Source organism: Cydia pomonella, chromosome 20 (genome assembly GCF_033807575.1).
Source record: "Cydia pomonella isolate Wapato2018A chromosome 20, ilCydPomo1, whole genome shotgun sequence".
Lineage (NCBI taxonomy): Eukaryota > Metazoa > Arthropoda > Insecta > Lepidoptera > Tortricidae > Cydia > Cydia pomonella.
The window spans coordinates 7771926-7792066 of NC_084722.1; the positions used below are offsets into that span (position 1 = coordinate 7771926).

At 36.7% G+C, this 20141-nt stretch overlaps 1 protein-coding gene across 1 annotated transcript; it reads right to left on the reverse strand.

Annotated features, from left to right (window-relative positions):
- Nucleotides 1–781: 781 nt before the first annotated feature.
- LOC133529409 (alpha-tocopherol transfer protein-like) lies at nucleotides 782–19151 on the reverse strand. Its single transcript, XM_061867117.1, has 7 exons — nucleotides 18932–19151; nucleotides 10180–10363; nucleotides 7943–8099; nucleotides 7129–7249; nucleotides 3829–3960; nucleotides 2298–2511; nucleotides 782–1404 (listed from the first exon to the last, which is right to left on the reverse strand). The coding sequence occupies exons 2-7, from the start codon at nucleotides 10346–10348 to the stop codon at nucleotides 1250–1252; spliced, it is 948 nt and encodes a 315-aa protein (XP_061723101.1). The 5' UTR covers nucleotides 10349–10363; nucleotides 18932–19151; the 3' UTR covers nucleotides 782–1249.
- Nucleotides 19152–20141: the final 990 nt, after the last annotated feature.

Below are 20141 nucleotides of genomic sequence, written 5' to 3' on the forward strand. Positions count from 1 at the left end.
TCAGGTTGAGGTTCAGATAATTTTTATTGAGATTTTTTGCCTTAAACCTACTATTTTATTTATAAAAAATAAGTATGAGATAATGATGTTCGTATACTTACTGACTGTTTTATGTCTCATAATTAACAAAATTTACAAATTTAATACAGTTAAAAACATTGCGTGGTTTCGAACTTTATTATAAAATTCATACAAAAGCGAGGCAATTAGACCACAGATATATTTTTTAAATATGACCGATTTTCAATATAAGTACCTGCAACAGATATTAATCTATTTTCATTAACACAATTCCACCATAAACGTATAAAACCTACGTAACTAAAGTTATTAAAAGTTAAACTGAAGTACCTGTAGTAACTATAAAGAAGATACAAGAGTCCACTTTAGGACCCCATGCATGTCACGTTCTACCAAGTATGTAAGTGCGAAAGTGACAGACATAGGAACGGGCGATAATAATGCAACCAATGCCACCGCAGAAATTAAATTGTAGCGGCAAGGCGTCGACGCACGTTAGAGTCAGCAGTTTTGGTAAACAGTTTAAATGAACATTTAGTACGAGCAGTCGCTTAGCGCAGCTCGACAAGTGCGCACATTCATAATACATACGCGATACCGCGACGCCGCCTGGTCTTGCGCCTTTTCTCTAATCGTTTGTGTTTTCTATTAATGTAACCTTCTGATACTAATTTGGAGTCTGAATAAATAGATGTAATTAAGTGAATCTTCGTTTATCTCCTCACCATAATAGGGTACCCACAACATTACTCTAAAAATATATTATCAAAACCAGATATTTTAATATTAAAACCAGGGGCCCAAATGACAATCGTGAATTGAAAGCGCCAATTTACTTTTCGTTTGCAATTGTAGCCTTACCACGACTGCCTTAGCAGTGTCAAATGGAAATATTCGCTAACGTCAGCGTAACTTACTTTCGAATACATCTCGCTGGCACTAATATGCGAGTACGAGCGAGATGCGTAGAAAGTATGTTACGCACACGCTAGCGAATATGTCAGTGTCAAACTTGTGGTAGCCGTACTGGGTGTTTAGCCAACGTGCCAATCATTAAGTCATCTCTCTCTATCACTCTTCCATATTAGTGCGACAGTGACAGATGCATTTCGTTCGCTACGATTGGCACGTTTCCTACGCACCCTGGTCTGTCATATGTTTACTTTGCGTCTGTAGATAAACGTTCTTAGTGACCCTTGAATGATGTCTAAATTATTATATTTATACTTTAATCAACACTAAGTTTTCTGAAAGAGCCTGGCATTCCCAAGTATTCATCATTGAACTTAGTATTTGTTCTTCTGGATTCGTCGGCCACAAGTTGGTCTAAATCCTTAATTCTTTGCTTTGTCTCTTCATTGCTCATAAAGTCATTCCAGGCGTCTGAAATATTAAAAAAATAATTAATGAGTATTAAATTATTCAGAGTGCTAGTAATGTTGTAATACGAATCTGTCGTATTTTTTACGAACTAGTGTTTATTGATGACACTTGGGGCAAAATTGGTAGGGAGGTGACATTGACGGGTAAGGAGTTATGATGGTTGTATTTGTCTATGTAACAGTGTCGTGATGACAGATTCAGTTTTTTTTCAATCACGTGGTGTTAGAAAGTGACACTTGTTTTTTTATGTAATAGGCAGCAAACGAGCCGACTGATGGGAAGCAGTCAACGCCGCCAATGGACATAAGCAACATCGGAGGAGCCACTTATGCGTTGCCAACCTTTGATAAACCTAAATACCTGCTTCTTGAAGAACCCCATGCCATAGCGCAAGGGAAACACCTCAGAAGGTAGCTCATTCCACAACTTGCATGTTCTAGGCAAAAACGAGCGAGATACCTGCTTGTTCTTGGTTTGTTTGAACTTTGTTTCTTCCAGAACTTTGTTTTTGTTAGTTTGTTTGTTTAATCACTTAATATACTAAAATAATCCATGATGCTCCCGCAGATAAAAGCCATTAAATTGAGTATGCCTACTACTCAACGACCCCAAAAAGTTTGTCCTAAAGGTGTTATTCGATGGATGTGTGGTATGGTAGCGTTGGCTGATCGACGGATACACTAATCGATCGATGTTGATCGATACCATCGATCGACATCGATCTATTTGTGTGGTCTAGTAAAAGCTGTCGATCAACGTCGATTGTTCCATTCTACAATCGATCGATTGGTCTAGTAGAAACTATCGATTGACTTCGACTGTTCCACGTCGACGTCGATCGATGCCATCGATCGATGATCGATCGATTGATAAGGTGACACCCTATGTCTTACCAGCTATTTTTCTGACTGACTGCTCATCGCCGCCATATTCTTTAGGTAAGATTTCCTTCGGCACGTGTTTCTGGAAGTCGCTGATGGAGTTATGGACGTGCAGCCTCCCCGCTACCTTCGGTTTCATGCACTGTTTCAGAATAAACACGAATCTATCTACCCAATTTGGTGCGTTGAGTATGTGAATACCTTTTATTTTGGTACCGTACCCTTCCTGTAATAAAAACGTTTGTTTTAACTAATTTTGCTGTCATGTATGTTCTAATTTTTGATAGAATGAGGCGTTACTTTGCGGAAATCCATATTAATTAAAACAAAATAATAATAATGTTCCAGTCAATCAGTGCTGACCCGTTATCCATACTTGCGTATCAGATTAATTGCATGTAAGAATACGCAAGTAAGTATAAAGCACTTATTGAGTAGCACGTTTTTAGTTTGCGGATTACCAAAGTAATATTTTTGTTTTAATTTTAAGTAATTCAATTTTATAGTAATCATATAGTAGGTAAGTCCTTTATGCGGCCGTGTTTGTTTGACTCATATTATCTTAAATCGCGATTAAACGAAAGTTTATCTCTTCCACATGATATATGTACTTATTTTAAGGATGACCATGTTTAAGATTAAGATTGTAGATAGATATATAGAACTCTTTATTGGCACACCTCAGTAAAAGATACAGCTTAAAGAAAAACAATTGATTAATGATAAGGCAGACAACAGGCGATGTTATCGCTAAAGAGCAATCTCTTCATAAGAACTTTAAGTCACTCTGGACGATAATTTCTGACAACCTAGGAACTCTTCGGCTACCACGACCAGGGGGCCTAGCCAAGCTATTATGTATTTCTGTTGCCGCTAAGTACTAAAAACTACGAAACATGAAACCCTCGGTGGACGAGTCCGACTCGCAGTTGTCCGGTTTTTTTTATTTGTGTAAAAATTAGGAGCGGTAAACAGATTTCATACAAATTTTCAAATGCTTCTAATTTGTATATTCTTTATTAAATCTATTATATTGATCTATTCTATTCTATTATCAGTAACAAAAGATTCGAATAATCAAACATAGGGGCATAGCTGTGGTTGATATACAACAAACTATGTCAAAATATTTTCAATAATGTTAATATAATCCAAATAGGAAAATGAGGTCTACGTTTGTATGAAAAGGCGATTTCAGGGAGGCCGGTGGCCTATCCTCTTAATAACGGCCCGATTCGAAGGATGAAATACGATAATGATAAGTTTCTGGTTTAGATAAGTTCTCATTTAGGTATCGTTTGTATGTCGTACAATTGACAGAAGCAGCTCGATTCGGGCAACCAATGTCACTTTGACGTTAGAAATATCGTAGACAGATCTTATTGGGATCACAGCGGAATCGAAATAAACGTCAATTTTGACATGTCGTTTAGTTATCGATCTTTTAATATGTCTTAACCATTCTCCGAATCGGGCCGTGAGGCCGTAAGCCTCACGAAAGCCACACGAAATGGAATGTATCCATAATTTACAAATTACTTACCGTAGCCAATAGTTCTGCTTTTTTCAACAAAACAGGGTTGATTTTAGTGAGCAGCCCCAAATGTACACCTTCTAGGTCAATCACGTGTCTCTCATTGATAGTGTAATCGTCGAACAGTCTGTATTCTCCTATCTGAAAGAAGATGCAATTGGCAATAATGAAATATACATATATTGCTATAAAAAAATTAAAGTACAAATTTTATCATAATTTTATCAAACGGTTCCCTTAGATCAAAGAGAATTTAAAATAGAGATGGATTTTAAAAAGAAAACTTTGTAGCCACAGTAAATTTACTGCCATCTTTCGACACATAGTTAAAACTTTTAGAACGCAATGTTAGAATGGATGTCGCAAGCTTTGAGATGACGCTTCAGAACGTGTTTATATCGCAGAAACTGTCCCCCGTGGCTACGCTTCCCATCCTTGAGTTCCGAATAGAAAACGGACTTAGGGAGTCTACAATTATCCATGGGACAGACGCGGCCACTCCATCTTAGTTGGCTTTTCATTATTAGAATGGCCTTTATACCGCACATATTAACCCGACGTAATACCTCCGTGTTACTCACACGATCAGTGGCGGATTAACCGAACAGCAGAAAAAGCATATGCTAAGGGCCCCGCGCCTAGGGGGGGCCCCGCGCTCCGACCCTGACCATGCGATTTCGGCACACGGAACCGGCCAAGTTCAAGTAGAACTCGCACTCCACGGATCCTGTACTACCACATTTTATTTACAATGTATTTTTTTTTAGTATGTCAGTAACAATCAATCGATCAATTCCTGTCTGTTTTTATTTATGACGATACCAAATTTAAAGAATTTTTAGGCTTACGCAAAGACCAAGAACAGAGTTTAGCATTAAACCGTAGGTGCAGTGCCTCAAAACTTTTATGCATGGTTAAGCTGCAGGAAACAGAGCTCGGAAACGAACAAAAGAAGATACTGTGTTTAAAAAGATATTAGTGAAAAGCAGGGAAGGATGATTTATTTATTAATTATTATTTCAAATAACAAATTGCACCTTACAGCTAATGCCTAATATGATCAACTTTGAGCCCGTACTTAGTAGGCCAAAGGACGCGCTCCTCTACGGCTGTGATACTAGTAAAAGGGTGCACCCCACACTTGTAGGTACTATAGGCGATTGGGAGGAGGAGTGGGGCGCGTCTTCGTAGATGACACGAACTACAGACAAAAAAAAACATCTCTTGTGTAGAGGCTCCGTTAGTTTTTTTATATTTATTATTATTACTATTCAGTCAAAAAAGGCCAAACGGGGTCTATTAGTAAGTATTTTTTACATTACATTACAAGCATAAGGGAGTAACCTTTGCAGCGCTTTGTACGTCTTTTTAGTAAGAAGAGAAGATTTCTGCAATAACCCAAAAGCGACTAAACCGATCATTTTCGGTATAGTTTTTATTAAAAGTATTTATTTATTAAGCTTTTGTTTGACGATTTTTTTTCATATTTTAAGGGTCCATGGTTCACATTTTTTGTTTAAATAATAACTTTATAAAAAAAAGGTTTTTGGTGACCGTTATTCGTTTTGAAAGACATTATCCAACCATACGCCACACTATCATTAAAGCAAAAAAAAAAAATCAAATTAAACGCATTTTGTGTGGGAGTAGGGTACACCCAATTTTTTTTAATAGTTTTTATTTTACTCGTTCTGTCGCAATGCATGATTTATGTATCCATGCCAAATGACAGCTATTATCTAGCACTTAATATAACGGAGCAAACCCTCTGACAGACGGACATGGCGAAACTACTTATATAAGAGTTTCTAGGACTACGAAACCCTAAAAAATACACTGCATAACATGTTAAAAATTAATCGAGAAGGAGTCGAAAAAAATGAAGACATCGTAAAAATTTCGTGATGGTACTGAACCCTAGGGGTGCGAGTCCGACTCGCACTTAATCTTTTTTTTCAAACCAGGGGGCCCCGCGACCTATTGTGCTAAGGGCCCCGCGCCTTCTTAATCCGCCCCTGCACACGATCTTGCCACTTAATTCTATGTACGCTAAGACTCGAAGCGTACGTGAGTATTGGAAGCACCATGACCTTGTACGCAGAAAGCTTGGTTTGGATTTTAAGATCGTGTGACTTCCAAACACGTTGATTTAATTTGCCAAATGTGGCTGCAGCTTTGGCTATGCGTGATGGAATCTCTGAGGCAAGGCGATTATCGCTTCGGATTTGGCTATTTGAAGATGGTAACGTCTTTCAATGCTGAATTACCCAAAACAATTGGAGTATTATCAGCGCTTGTACCTCTGCTAGTTGTTTCAGAACTTGAGTCTTACTGACACTTATCAGCAGGTCAAATCTGTCACACGAGTCACTTAAAGATTCCTTGGAGTCTTGAAGTGCATTTAAGCTATTGGCCATCAAGCGAGGTGTGCTTCGGCATAGTTCGGCATAGAGGTCCTCCAAAACGGAAACCTGACGGATTTTTTGGTTGGCTCTGAAGCGTGAAATATTAAACACCCCCATTTCTGCTCGTACATTCAGATAAATTGGTTCGCTGCTTCGGCTAAGTGCGTCTCTCATCACCGCCGAGAAATATAGAGCGAACAAAGTAGGAGCCATAACGCAGCCCTGCTTTACACCACTAGTAACTAAGAATGAGTCAGAAAATTCGCTGTTATGCTGGACCTTGGCTGTCATATTGATGTGGAACTGCTTTATCAGGTTTACTAGCTTTGATGGACAGCCAATTTCCTCTAGAATTAACCAGAGGGCCAGACGTGGGACTCGGTCAAAAGCTTTTTCAAGATCTACCAAACACATGAACAGAGGACGGTTTTGCTCTGTACACTTTTCTTGTATTTGTTTTACAACAGATATGGCATCTACCGTAAGTCAAGTGTAAAAATATGGGTGTACACATCTTACTCAAAAATATGACCCATAGCATCTTATTCCAGTGCAATAAGAGCGTAGTACCATATTTATGAGACGATTCTTTCGATACATATTATAGAAACGCATTAAAAAAACCGATTTTGATATGGTTAAATTAAAAAGATATTATGCTATTTATGTGACCTTTGTGGCTACCACCAGTTCGGCACTGACATAAACGCTAACGAGAACGTAACTTACTTTCTTTGCATCTCGCTCGTACTCGCATATACATACTTAAATGCGAGCGAGTTGCATAGAAAGTAAATTACGTTCTCGATAGCGTATATGTCAGTTTTGACACTGTCAGTGTCTCATGGTACGGGTAAGTACGGATACGGATAAGTATTCTTAACAGTAATAAAACAATACTTACGTAAAATGCATATCTGAAGTAAGCCAATAGTGTAAAATCGTCGATGTTCTCCTTATTGAAATTCACTAAAACCACTCTGGAATTATCCGATGGGCATAGTTTTGGTAAGGTCACGTAATTTCTGCAACAAAATATATAATTAATAAATTATACCTACCTGTACTAAGACAAAATATTTGAAACCCCTTACGTCTTATGGCTTCTCTACACGATGGCCCAGCGCTGGACCAGCGAGATGGCCATGCAATGGTTATGGCTCCTCTACACGATGGTTCAGCGCTGGATCAGTGAGATGGCCATGCGATGGTTGAGAGTACGCACTATGGATTGGGCCACGTGTAGATGTGTATGCACCATCGTTGGCCCACTACCTTCGATGTGCGGACGAAAAACTGACACCGTGGACATCCCATCGCCATCCTGCCGCGCCGTAAGTCATCCGACACCATTACCCTCTCTATACACTGGCCCATCTTAGTGGGCCAGTATGATGGCCCATAGTGTAGAACTGTGGAGGAACCATTAAGGCGTTAAGTCCGCCATTTATTCTTACTCCGGACAGACGCGTGCAACAGATTTAACCTACAATGGCACCCGCGTGCGTACGCTCGCTGCATATACCCGCGCCAGCTAGCGGACGACTGAACAGTGTACAGACAAGGTATTAAATATTGTCACGGAAAAAGTTCCAAAAATATGTACACACTACTTTAATGTATGGGCAATAAGGTCGTGTATACATATTTTTGGCACTTTGTCCGTGTCGATATTTAAGACAATACCTACACTCAAATCTGTATGAACATTTACTTACACACAACCGAGGATAGTTTTAAATTCGTCGACCGACCGACTGTGACTCAGTTCTGGCATCATTCCTCTAGAGGTCAGGACCGCTTCTATTCTCTTCTTAGTCTCTTCTATGGACCCTTTGGTGAGCAGCAGAGTTCGTTCTATCAAGCGGATTTTTTCTGGAAACATGGTAAATATTTGTTTTTTTTTCAAATTAATAGGAATACAATCTGACGTCAAGGTTATTGTAAGTTAGAAACCATACCTAATCTCATCGGAATCGGTTAAGTAGAAGTGGTCGAAAAATAAATTGCAAGATTTGAAGCACTATACGAATAAGTAATTTAGGTACCCGTGGGCCAATTAAACCCGATAGATTTTAACCACGCGTTCCTGAGCTCATAAGGCAACAAATGGTACTTATATGAGTTTTGGCCAAATTCACCAAAAAAAAATTTTTTTGCTTTTTTGCACACGAGACGTTATTTCTTTTTACACCTTGGTGAAACAAAAATAATTGCAACGAACAAGTAAAGTTTTTTTTAATAACAGATAAAAATTGCAAGTTTACTTTAAAACATTAAGTATTGGTTTATGTCAGTAGGTATGAATATGTATAAACCAAGTTACATAGTGGCAGCATTACAGCTAAAAAGGCGTTTTTCACTTAGTTATAACAGAAACAAATTTTTACAAGATTTGTCATAATCTCTAAAACAGGATCGATTTCAGGACTGACATTTTGGTCTCTAAATGCAGTTAAGAATACACCTTTAAAATCTTTAAAACCGTTTGTCGGGTTTAATTTGCTCACGGTGAATACGGGGTCAAACTAAATAGAACCATTTAAATGAGTTGGAAAGTCAATATTAAACGTAAATGAATCTACCTAAAACTTAAAGCACTACTTTAAAATTGACACATTCACCAACCGGTCGGTTATGGCAGGCACCTTGCATCATCACAACTGAGGAGTTAATGTCCAATAATTATAATCCAACTTTGAAATCAGAACTTTCTCTATCCCGGCGCTTAAGGCAGGCAACAACCCTGTACTATCAGAACTAAAGAGTTGGAGGTCAGTAATAAGTCACTCAGGATTTGTTTCATAGCAACAATAATAATAGTTAAATTAGCAGGGGCCCATTTCTCGAACAGTATTATACTAATATTATTACTATTACTAGTCCACAAACTATCAAATCGTATGGGTTTCCATGACAACACACTAACAATAGTAGCCTATAATGGTTCGAAAAATGGGCCCGAGGTTTGTACGACTTTGGGTTAAGGTAAGCAGTGTTTCTGCAGCATCAGATATGTAAATTAGCATGGTTTGTAAATTACGAACAAAATGCTACTTTTAACATTCGCAGTGACACTCAATCAATAAAAAAATCCAGTTCACATTTTGGAAGTAATATCTGCTAAAATTACTGCCTGTAAGTTACAAAGTATATGATGAAAATTATGTTGTTCTAAGTATTTTGCCTCCTTGTTAAGGCTTTTAGCAGTAGCCGACGGGCTTTATGACCACGCTATCTAAATAAGGCATCTTAGCAAAGGTCAAAGTATACATAAAAAATATTTTGTCAATGTTAACGGAAAAAATATACTTACTAGGCACTTTTAAACTATTACGAGTTTCTCTTGTATGTAAAACTTCTATTTGCTCTATTTTCTTTGTATTACTTAACAATTTTCAGTATCTAAGTAAACTAGTACCAGACATAGATATATATTACGATAATATTTAAAATAAGACCACAATTTTAATTGTATAGGCAGCTTTTTGGCAGTGGATTCGTGTGACTCTAAAGGATGGCCATTCTGCATGATGGCTTCTCTACCTACACGATGGGCCATCATGCTGCCCCACTAAGATGTAATAGTGTCGGATGGCTTATGGCGCAGCGGGATCGCGATGGGTTGGTGTCGGTTTTTCGTCCACATATCAAAGGTAGTGGGCAGCGATGGTGCGTACGCACTACTCGTGGCCTATTGAATAGTGCGTGTTCTCAACCATCGCGTGGCCATCTCGCTGGTCCAGCACTAAGCCATTGTGTAAAGAAGCTATAACCATCGCCTGGCCATCTCGCTGGTCCAGCACTGGGCCATCGTGTAGAGGAGCTATGATATGATGCTACTTCTGTGCTATTAGTTTAATAGAATTAATGTAAAATGTAATTTGCCTATGGGTCACCGTCGTAGGGTACGTTTGGAAGAATATCATTTTCAATTATTAATACGAGTACTTACTCAATATCGGAACAGCGCCCTCAAGATGTGGCTCCTTGGAACACCACTCCAGAACCGCGTCGATGGATTCTCTAAGTTGTTTCACGTCCAGGTCGCAGCAGGCACGCACACCTTGTATTTGCTTCTCAGTGACAAGCAGCAATGGATTGATGTGTGTTATTTCCGCCATCTTTATTCTTTAGATCTGTGGAGAAGGAGAAATTAGCTATAAATACGACAGATGAATAAGAACTAGACGATTGCTAGCATTTAAAAAAGTGTTTATTTCCCTTTATTAACTCGAAAGTGGAGGACCCGTGCGAAATCGCTTTTTCATACAAACGTAGTCCTCATTTTCCTCTATGAATATTAACTTTATTGGAAATATTTTGACACAATTAGTTGTAAAACAATCACAGCTATGTTTGATTTTTAATTTATAAGAGTAAGGAGCATTTTAAAATTTGTATGAAATCGGTTTTTCGCACCAAATTTTGACAATAATCCAAAAATCTAAAAAAGTCTAACAGGGCATAGCTATGATGAATATATATCAAATTATGAAAAATATTTTCCATAATGCCAATATCCAGAGAGGAAAATGGGGACTACGTTTGTATGGTGAAGTGGCCGTCCAAGCCTTTTTTTTATGAAGAAAACTAATTTCAACGGTTTTGAAAATTCATCCGCCAAGATGGTGAAAAGGGGGTTGAATATTTGTATGGAGATCAAACATTTTTGTGAGTGCGGGACTTGAATCTTTGTTTAAAGGCTTATTATAAAGTAATATCAGCATTTTTAAATATTCATCCTCTAAGAGGGTTAAAAAAGGGTCGAAAGTTTGAATCCAATACAAATAATGCTTTAAACCTTTATAGAAAGGCACACTTAATATAACATTACTAAAATAAGCTATGAACTTTCCTTTTAAAGTAAGCTAGGAACTTGAAACTTAGTAAAAGGGCATTATATTAAAATAGACGAAAACTAATTTTACCGTTTATGGCGGCGGCTAAATACGCGTGACTCTTTAGATAGATATATATTTATTATCCTGAAGAAAGGCCAGGTTTATTATCCTGAAGAGTACCCTAAACCGGCGAGCGTGTATGAGGAATGTCATGAAAGTGAAGGAAGCGAAAGAAGTCTCTGCCTACCACTTCGGAAAATAGGCGTGATTATATGTATGTATGTATGTATATATTTATTCATTTAGTTAGCACATCGCCGATACTGTGACGTAGGTAGGTATTATGTACACAACTTATTATCTTCTTATTGAGAACACATTAACGATGAGGTCAGTTCGAAAATACGCAATGTCTAAGTAATAAGCATTTTTTAATATATTAAGTTTTTTCCTCAATTAAAAATTAAAAATTTCCGTGTTAAAAATTTAGATACATAAAAGTAGGTACAATCGTGTGATTTTTCACCGAATATATTCCATCATACCTTTAATTTCTTGTACTTTAGTTTTTAAAGTGCATTTTAGCCCTATGTTCGTGATTTTTTTCTATCGAGCGAAAGTCAAAAACTCGGTGCTCGAATCGCTGAAGTCCTTAGAGAAAGCCCTCAAGATAGCTAATTAAATTTATGGCGCCTTATTGTTATTAACAAAAGCGTTACGACTTTTTTAAATCCATAATCTGAACCTACTGCACCTTTTCGAATTGCCTTTCGCGCGCGCACTTGTGGCGCATTCGCCAGATTTGGACGCACCTGGATAAGCGGGATGGCCATGCGATGGTGATAGCTCTTCTAAACGATGGCCCAACGAGATGACCATGTCATGGTTAAGAGCACGCACTATGGAATGGGCCACATCGAAAAACCGCCACCGTGGCCATTCCGCCGCAACATAAGCCACCCGACACCACTACTACGCTCTCTAGTCTCTCTACACGATGGCCCATCTTAGTGGACCAGTGATGGCCCATTGTGTAGAGGAACTATAAAGCGGCCTTCACAATGGATGCGGTTTTGCACGCCGCTCCGGTATATGAGCGGGACATAGCAAAGCAATACAATACATGCCTAGTCTAAAGTCAGACCAAGTTAACTTGGCAGTGATTTTGATAGCCCAGACGGTGCAAGTGTTTTATTTATTTATTTATTTTATTGATAAAAATGTTTACATGACATTACAGTTGAACCAATGCGTCACGAAACTTAAACTAACTAATAATGATAAGTATTAACAATTATAAAAACAATAATGGCACATTAACAAATTAAATTGGGACAGTTGAGCACCTAGCATCCATCGCCTCACAGAATCTCAAGCATTCACTATACACTGCCGCCCATCGCCAAGCAAATTGTGTTAACTAAACGTCATAATTTCAAACGTCATTTCCGTCTGGGCTATCAAAATCGCTGTCGATTTATCTTTGTTTGGCTCTATAGTGGTGTCTCACTCACACACCGAAACGGCTTGTGCATCAGTGTGATAACCACGTAGGCGTTGTCGTCGTGTATCATGTCAGTGTTGTTATTCTTATTATATTTGACCCTGCTGCATTAGATTCACGGTCAGGTCAAGGAAGTTAACTTTTCTAAATGGTATCATGTTGTTTGTGTCGTTTGTAATGCAAGCCAAAATACAGTTACATTCATTTATTAAAACGATTCGTTGATCCACCTTTCCCGGGAGCCTATAGATGTGCCCCGACGGTTATCGACCAAATCATTATGATATTTATGACAATAGTGGACGATTGTTTCTTCATATAAACGTAGTACATATACATATATCTCCCTACCGTAGATATTAAAATTATAGAAAATATTTGAACACATGTATATTACCTGGCTACAGTTACTTTTATAGTTATTTAAAAATAAAAAAAAGGCTATTTTAAATACGTAAAATTGTGTAAAAACAAATTACATTATGCCTATATTGAGTGTGGAGTGGAGAAATGGTAATCCACGTTTCTCTTAACATAATATAAATAAGTATAATAGATATATATGTATATATTTAATAATGAATATTGATACAGCGCATTATATGTAGGTCCGCATTATACCTAGGTAGGTAGGTTAGAATGTATACATATTATAAATTTCGTATAATATATATATCAACAAAATTTATAATATTTAGTTACTTTACGACCGATCTGGCCTAGTGGGTAGTGACCCTGACTATGAAGCCGATGGTACTGGCTTTGAATCCCGGTAAGGGCATTTATTTGTGTGATGAGCACAGATACTCGTATTTGTTCCTGAGTAATGGATGTTTTTTATGTATTTAAGTATTTGTATATTATATATATCGTTGTCTGAGTACCTACAACACAAGCCGTGTTGGCTTACTGTGGGACTTAGTCAATTTGTGTAAGAATCTCCCTATAATACATATTTATTTATTTCTGTATATTTGCGTAAAATTTGGCATGGCTCCGTTTCCTAAGCGGAATGAATACGAAATCAAAACTTGTCCCAAAAACCGGCTGAGGTTCTTAGATCACGGTCAACGGTTCAAATCAAACGTGGTCTAACCGGACCAGAGTGCGTAGCCAACATGTCAATCGTTAACGCTCCGTAGCGAATGAAACGCAACTGTCACTGTTGCACTAATATAGAAGAGTGATAGACAGAGATGACTACGTTACGCTACGGAGCGTTAATTTGCACGTTGGCTAAGCATTTATCGGTTGACGCAACCGTTATTAATTTGTTTTTTTTTTAACGTTAGAATTAGTATTCGAATGCATTAAATAATATTTGATGTTAGGCAGATAGCTTTATGGCGTTAACATAACGCCGGGTGAGAAAACATTTTTGATATACCTTCGCCACTTACATTGGTTTGCAGGAAAGCGAAAAAAAACAAAAAAAAACGGAATGTTTTATATTTAGGAAATATTCGACTGATTTATCATTTAGACACATATGTTTACTATTTATAGTACCATACAATTATTTTGAATAGAGTGGCAACCATTAAATAATAGTTATTTGTTTTACAAGGCAAAGTTATTGTTTAACTGCTCGTGCTAATATTGATACCCGAGCAAGCGAAAGATTCCAAAATTGAACCAGTGGAATCTTGAGCGTTGCGAGGGTTTCAAGGCACGAGTGTTAAACAAAGTTTGCCTCCGAGTGAAGCACAAACTTTTTCACCACACCAACGCGAGGAAAATACTAACTATGAAATACCAAAAAAATCCAATCAAATCAAATCCAAATGAACGTAATATAAAATGTATCATCCAAAATCATAATTTAAAAGTCAACTCTACCAGCTAACATAAAGAAACAACTCTAAATTTGCATCTGATTACTTTGTCCCACATGTGGATAAAATTGAACTTTCTCATTAGTTTTGAACAATCAAGAGGCCCTTTACCAGTTGGTGTGGTGAAAAAGCATTTTTATTATTGCAATGATGTCCGTTTTTGATGAGTAAAGTATTGGATACGTCACAAATTTTGTGATAATTTTATATTAACAGAGTGTAAATTATTTTATAAATTGCGGATATGGCTCATTTTTGTAACACAAAGTTTATAAAAACCGGTTAAAAGGGGTGTTAAGATTAACGTAATTAAATACAACTGACAAAATGTAGGTACCTTGGCTAGGAAAATAGGCGGATTAGTGTCAATTATAGCATATTTTTTGTTATTTTAGTACCTAATCATTAAGAAGCGATTTGGTCAAAAATGGATATGGCACAAACGTATTCTCAGCTGACGATAAGCGTCTCTCAATCAAACAGTTGATAATTATTTATCCTTATCCTTCATTATGAACATTCTGTTTGTTAGAATGGGACAAAATTTAACTGAGGTTTGGTAAGAGATTGCTAATTTTTATGAATAATGGGCATCTCTATTTAAAGCGAGATACGGCTAGGCTTACTTGAGTCGTTTTGTACCCGATGCGCATTTTGGTACCGTCTTCAAACGTATCAATTGCTAGCTCATATAAAATGGACAGGTACCTAATAATACCCTTACATATTATTTTATCCTTCTTTTAAGTATCTTTAAAAAAACCGGACACGTGCAAATCGGACTCTTTTTAGTATTTTTTGTTATAGCGGCAACAAAAAAACATCATCTGTGAAAAATTCAACTGTCTAGCTATTACGGCTATCACGGTTCATGAGATACAGCCTGGTGTCAGACGGACAGACAGGTAGACAAACAGACGGACGACCAGCGGAGTTTTAGTGATAGGGTCCCGTTTTACCCTTTAGTTACAGAACCCTAAAAATAGAGCTTTTTTGATTCTCAACTTATAAATTATAATTAAAGCCTACCAAAAACAGGACATAACACACTAAAGAAACACCTGCACAATATGGTTAAAGCAGACAGCGCCATGTGCAACGCGTGCGTGGAAGAAGAGGAAACAACAAAACACATTCTCCTAGACTGCAAACAAGTAGATTAAGTAAACAGGAGCAAATACCTAGGGACTACCTCGTGCACACTAAAGGAGGCAGTTAGCAACCTGAAAGCTTAGCTTGGATTCGTGGAGAAGCTGGGGTGGTTAGAGTAGCGCTACCTCGATTCACGTAAAATAGGCATAATGATTGCCGACTTTCGGAAAATGCCCAGGAGCACTAACTAACTAATTAGAGCCTACCTATTTCAAGCAACGGATGGATTTCTTCCGTATGACAAATATATGATCGGAAATATACAGGAGCAATTCCAGATTTTATAAATATAGCTCATCTTACTATATTTATATTGGTGCGTTTACTATTAATTCACTGAGGTCAATATCACAACATTCACAACAAGATCGCTTGTATAATCTGAATGTGCTTCCAGGTTCGCAGTACTTCGTTAGGGAAATACGTATAAGTGCGCACTTAGACATCATGAGATAGAAATGAAAAAATCATCACAATGATATTTGCGTGATATTAATTGGACTAATACAATGAAGTAATTAAATGAGTCATGTACAGTGAAAAGTTTAAGGCGAAGACGGATAATAAAGTTCGAGCCACACAAGCTCTAAGAAACGCGCGTGCACTCGACGATTATAGATATTTTTGTCAGATATTGTAGTTATCGTTAAATTTTACTCAATTGACTCTAAGAGAAAAGGGGACGGCCGCTTCTTCACACAAACGTAGTCCCCATTTTCCTCTGCCGATATTGACATTATCGAAAATGTTTTACATAATTTGATGTATATTAACCGTAGCTAGGCCCTACGTTTGACATTTTTCGATATTTTGAATATTGTAAAAATCAGATTTCTTAGAAAGTTTTAAATGCTCCTAACTTTTATAAGAAATAAAAATTCGAGAAAGTCCAACGTAGCTTTGGTACATATACAACAACAACACTGTGTCAAAAAATTAAAACTAAGTTTGTATGAAAAGGCAATTTCTTATTTAATATATCAAGTACAACCAACTTGCGCCGAGCTTTAGTATGTGTCTAGTGTGTATTGGCCTTATAGACCAGAGCACACCATCTGCACAAGTGTACGTGCGCATGCGCTGAAAAATTGGAGCCGTGTACGCACACATTACGCAAATAGTGTGCCGTCTCTCATAAGGCACCAGTTCCATACTATTCCTCCTCCTCCTATTTGACTACGGAACCCCAAAAATAGTATTGCTGACTACGAATACTAACGACAAATCAGGATATCCGTATTTAAATGTCGGGTATTTGGATAATTGCCCGGAATGTCAATGTAAGGGCAATTATATGATCTTAGGAGGAAAACGCTTTGTCTTTGTCTATTTTATAGCTTATGGTTTACATACCGCCTTTATTTATCTGCAATAAAAATGTAACGATAAATTAAATTAAAATAGCTTTTTAGGGATAGGGGGATAAAATAAGATAGCGGGTGAAACCAGATAGGTATTTACTTCACATTCTAACTATGGCTGACTCTCTCTGGAATGTCAGAAAGCACATTTGGGGGATTTTAGAGTGTAAAGGGTGGGCCCTGTTGTCCTTCGTTTAACGGCGATGTCATAGGAAAATAAAAATAAAACTATTTGATCTACTACTATTTTATCTTCTCTCACTATTTTCATCACGTATAAAATAAGTACCTGTTAGAGGCTACGCATGCTAATGATTTACGTCAAAATAGTGTCTATTTAAGTAATGGTACACGTATTCAGTATATTTTTTAAATTTTATCACCGAAAATTCGTGGAAATTACCTCAAGAAATAGGTACTACAAGTTGATTAGTCATGGTTTGTACTACAAATGTACCTATTTTACTTACCCGTAATCAAAATGATACAGTGTTTAACTCATTAAAATGTTGCCATACAATAGTTACAAGGGATGACATCGGGTTTGATGAATTCTTGTATTTGTTGATTTATCTCTAAATAATTATTTGATCTCATGAAGGTTGTGCCAAATGCTAGTCAATTACTTGCTGAATTAGATATTATTATTATTTTTATGCCCATGGGGTCCCAGTGCGCACAAGTTTTTTTGAGGAATCGCGAAACGTCTCGTTGACGTAACTGGTGACCGAAGAGCTGGCGGCTTCCTTGCACAACCTACGTATCAGTATTGCGATACAACGAGGAAATGCCGCCAGCATCCTTGGTACAATGCCTCAAGGGCCTATTTTAGATATAAGCTAGTTATAGTAATTTCATCATGATCCAATTTCCTTTACTATCCGGTGTTATCTGAATTCGAGTTATTACTATAATATATTATTGTTTGTAAAAACTAAAATTGTTCAATTATAGTGTTGAAACAGTCGTATGTAGAAATTTACAGACATAATATACAAACTATAACGAATATATTATTAAAAAAACTACTCTATGCCGAGTTTAGTTAGTACGAAAAAATGTGACAAATATGTAGAACATTCTAGAGTGTACAGTCAGCATCAAAAGTAGCAGATGTAACAACGGGCCAAAAATATATAATATCTCTACAGTCCGCGTTCAAAAGTATCTGTCACAGTCGAATTATTTATGCTATATGTTTTGTTAAGCTATTAGAGAATGGCTTACCATTCTTCCTTACATGCTTACTTTGTACCTATGGTATGCTGATATTTTTTTTTATCACAGACAATCAGAGTATATTTATCTGTACTAACGATACAAATATAGGTATATTAATTTTTGGATGTTTAAATTTATAAAGGCAGAAGAAGGACCTCCGCTCCGAGTGGTTCCTGGTGCAAAGGCTGTCTTGGTAATCCAGCGTGGAAATGCTGCGAGCATCATGGGCACGTTCGCACCGGGGATGGCGAAGAGCGGTTTGTTTTTGTAAATTTTTAGTTTTAATTTCTAAATAAAGGGAAAAATTAAAACCTATTTTAGAACAAATATTAGCTAACTAGTATAGCAAAGCAGATAAAATATAGTATAAGTAGATTTAATTTAAGTAACAATCTAAATTACATTTGATAGAATATGGATAAACTATTACTTAAGAAAAAAAATTGAAGTTCCCTAATGCATTGTTTAATAAAAAATAAGAAAAACATTTAGGAAATATGTGTGTAGAATGAACAAAAACCTAAATATTTTTTTTTACAAAAGTTTATATTTTTATGCTTAAAATACTTATCGTATTAAAATTATAATAAAAAGGACTTATCAAAAGTATATGTAATAAGTTTGCAAACCGAACAGGCCAACACACTCGTAATAAATTTCAAATATAAAATGTGTAAACAAAAACTGCATTAGGTAGTACATGAATAGGATTATTTAATTAGTATATTAGGATTATTTAATTGTATCTATATCAGAGAAAAGTCACATAAAAATTGCATAAATTATTCACCTTATTTCCGCTGAAGATCAGTAAAAAGTCCAATCCTTTTTATATTTTCCCCTTATAGCAGTTATCACACACTTTATCAAATATAAAAAAAAAACCTTAACTCGGCAAGAGGTTTTGTAACAGACTGGTTGAGTATGGCCTTAACCGTGCCTTGAGAGGATAATGTGCGCGGAGTGAATGCGTACGATATGACTGCGATGGATTCAAGTCCGGTATATTACGGAAACTAGATCCCCGCGTATCGTTGTCGTCAACATTGTTTGCGTACGTACCTAAGTCATAGTGTATATACTTTATTGTGTTTTCTTTTCTTGCCTTTCTCAAATTAATATCGTCAAACTATGGTCCAAAACTAATTCGGATATCTTTGTTAAGGTGTGAATATTATTTGTAGTAGTAGTTGGTAAAGTCTTTATTGTACAAAAACACATAATAAAAGTAAGTAACTTACAATAAGGAAAAGCTAAGTACAAAGACGAACTTATCCCTTTAAGGGATCTCTTCCAGTTAAGCTTTGAGTAGATGAGAGGAGAGTGTGTTTGAAGTTTCGTTAGGGTCATGTTTTGTTCAACATTAGAACATTTCACAATATTTAAATAGCTTAAATGTTTTCTCAGGTGTAATTTAACGCTTTGACCTAACCTAGGAACATAAAATTATATTTATAGAACCAGAAAAGTGAGTATCGGAACATGGAATATGAAATTTCTGGGCCTTGACGAAATAAACTAAAGATAGTTTGGCTGTCTCTCTCCAAACCTAGACATAGAAAATCATACTGTCTTTATCGTAAGATAGAGTACTAGCACTCAAAAGAAAGAGATGAGTATATTTTTCTAACTTACCTACTGACAAGTTGTGTTTGCCAGCGTTGGCAGCATGGTTCCAGTTTTATCACTTGTCATTATACCTGTCACTTTTGCGCTTACATATTTGTTAGAACGTGACAGACATGGTGACAAATATTCTGTATCGCGGCCAATTAGAGGCACCTAAATATAATACCATTTTATACTGTTCAATTTTGCAAAATCACTTTTTCATCAGCATATATCAACTACAACTTTCTACAATTAACCATTTTGGTAGCAACCCTCGTAAACCAGTACTTTTTGGAGCATATATATAACATATTATCAGCTTACTACAAATCGAAGCTTTTTGTCGTCGTGGTCCTGACTTGCACGGTGACTACAATGGGTACATATAT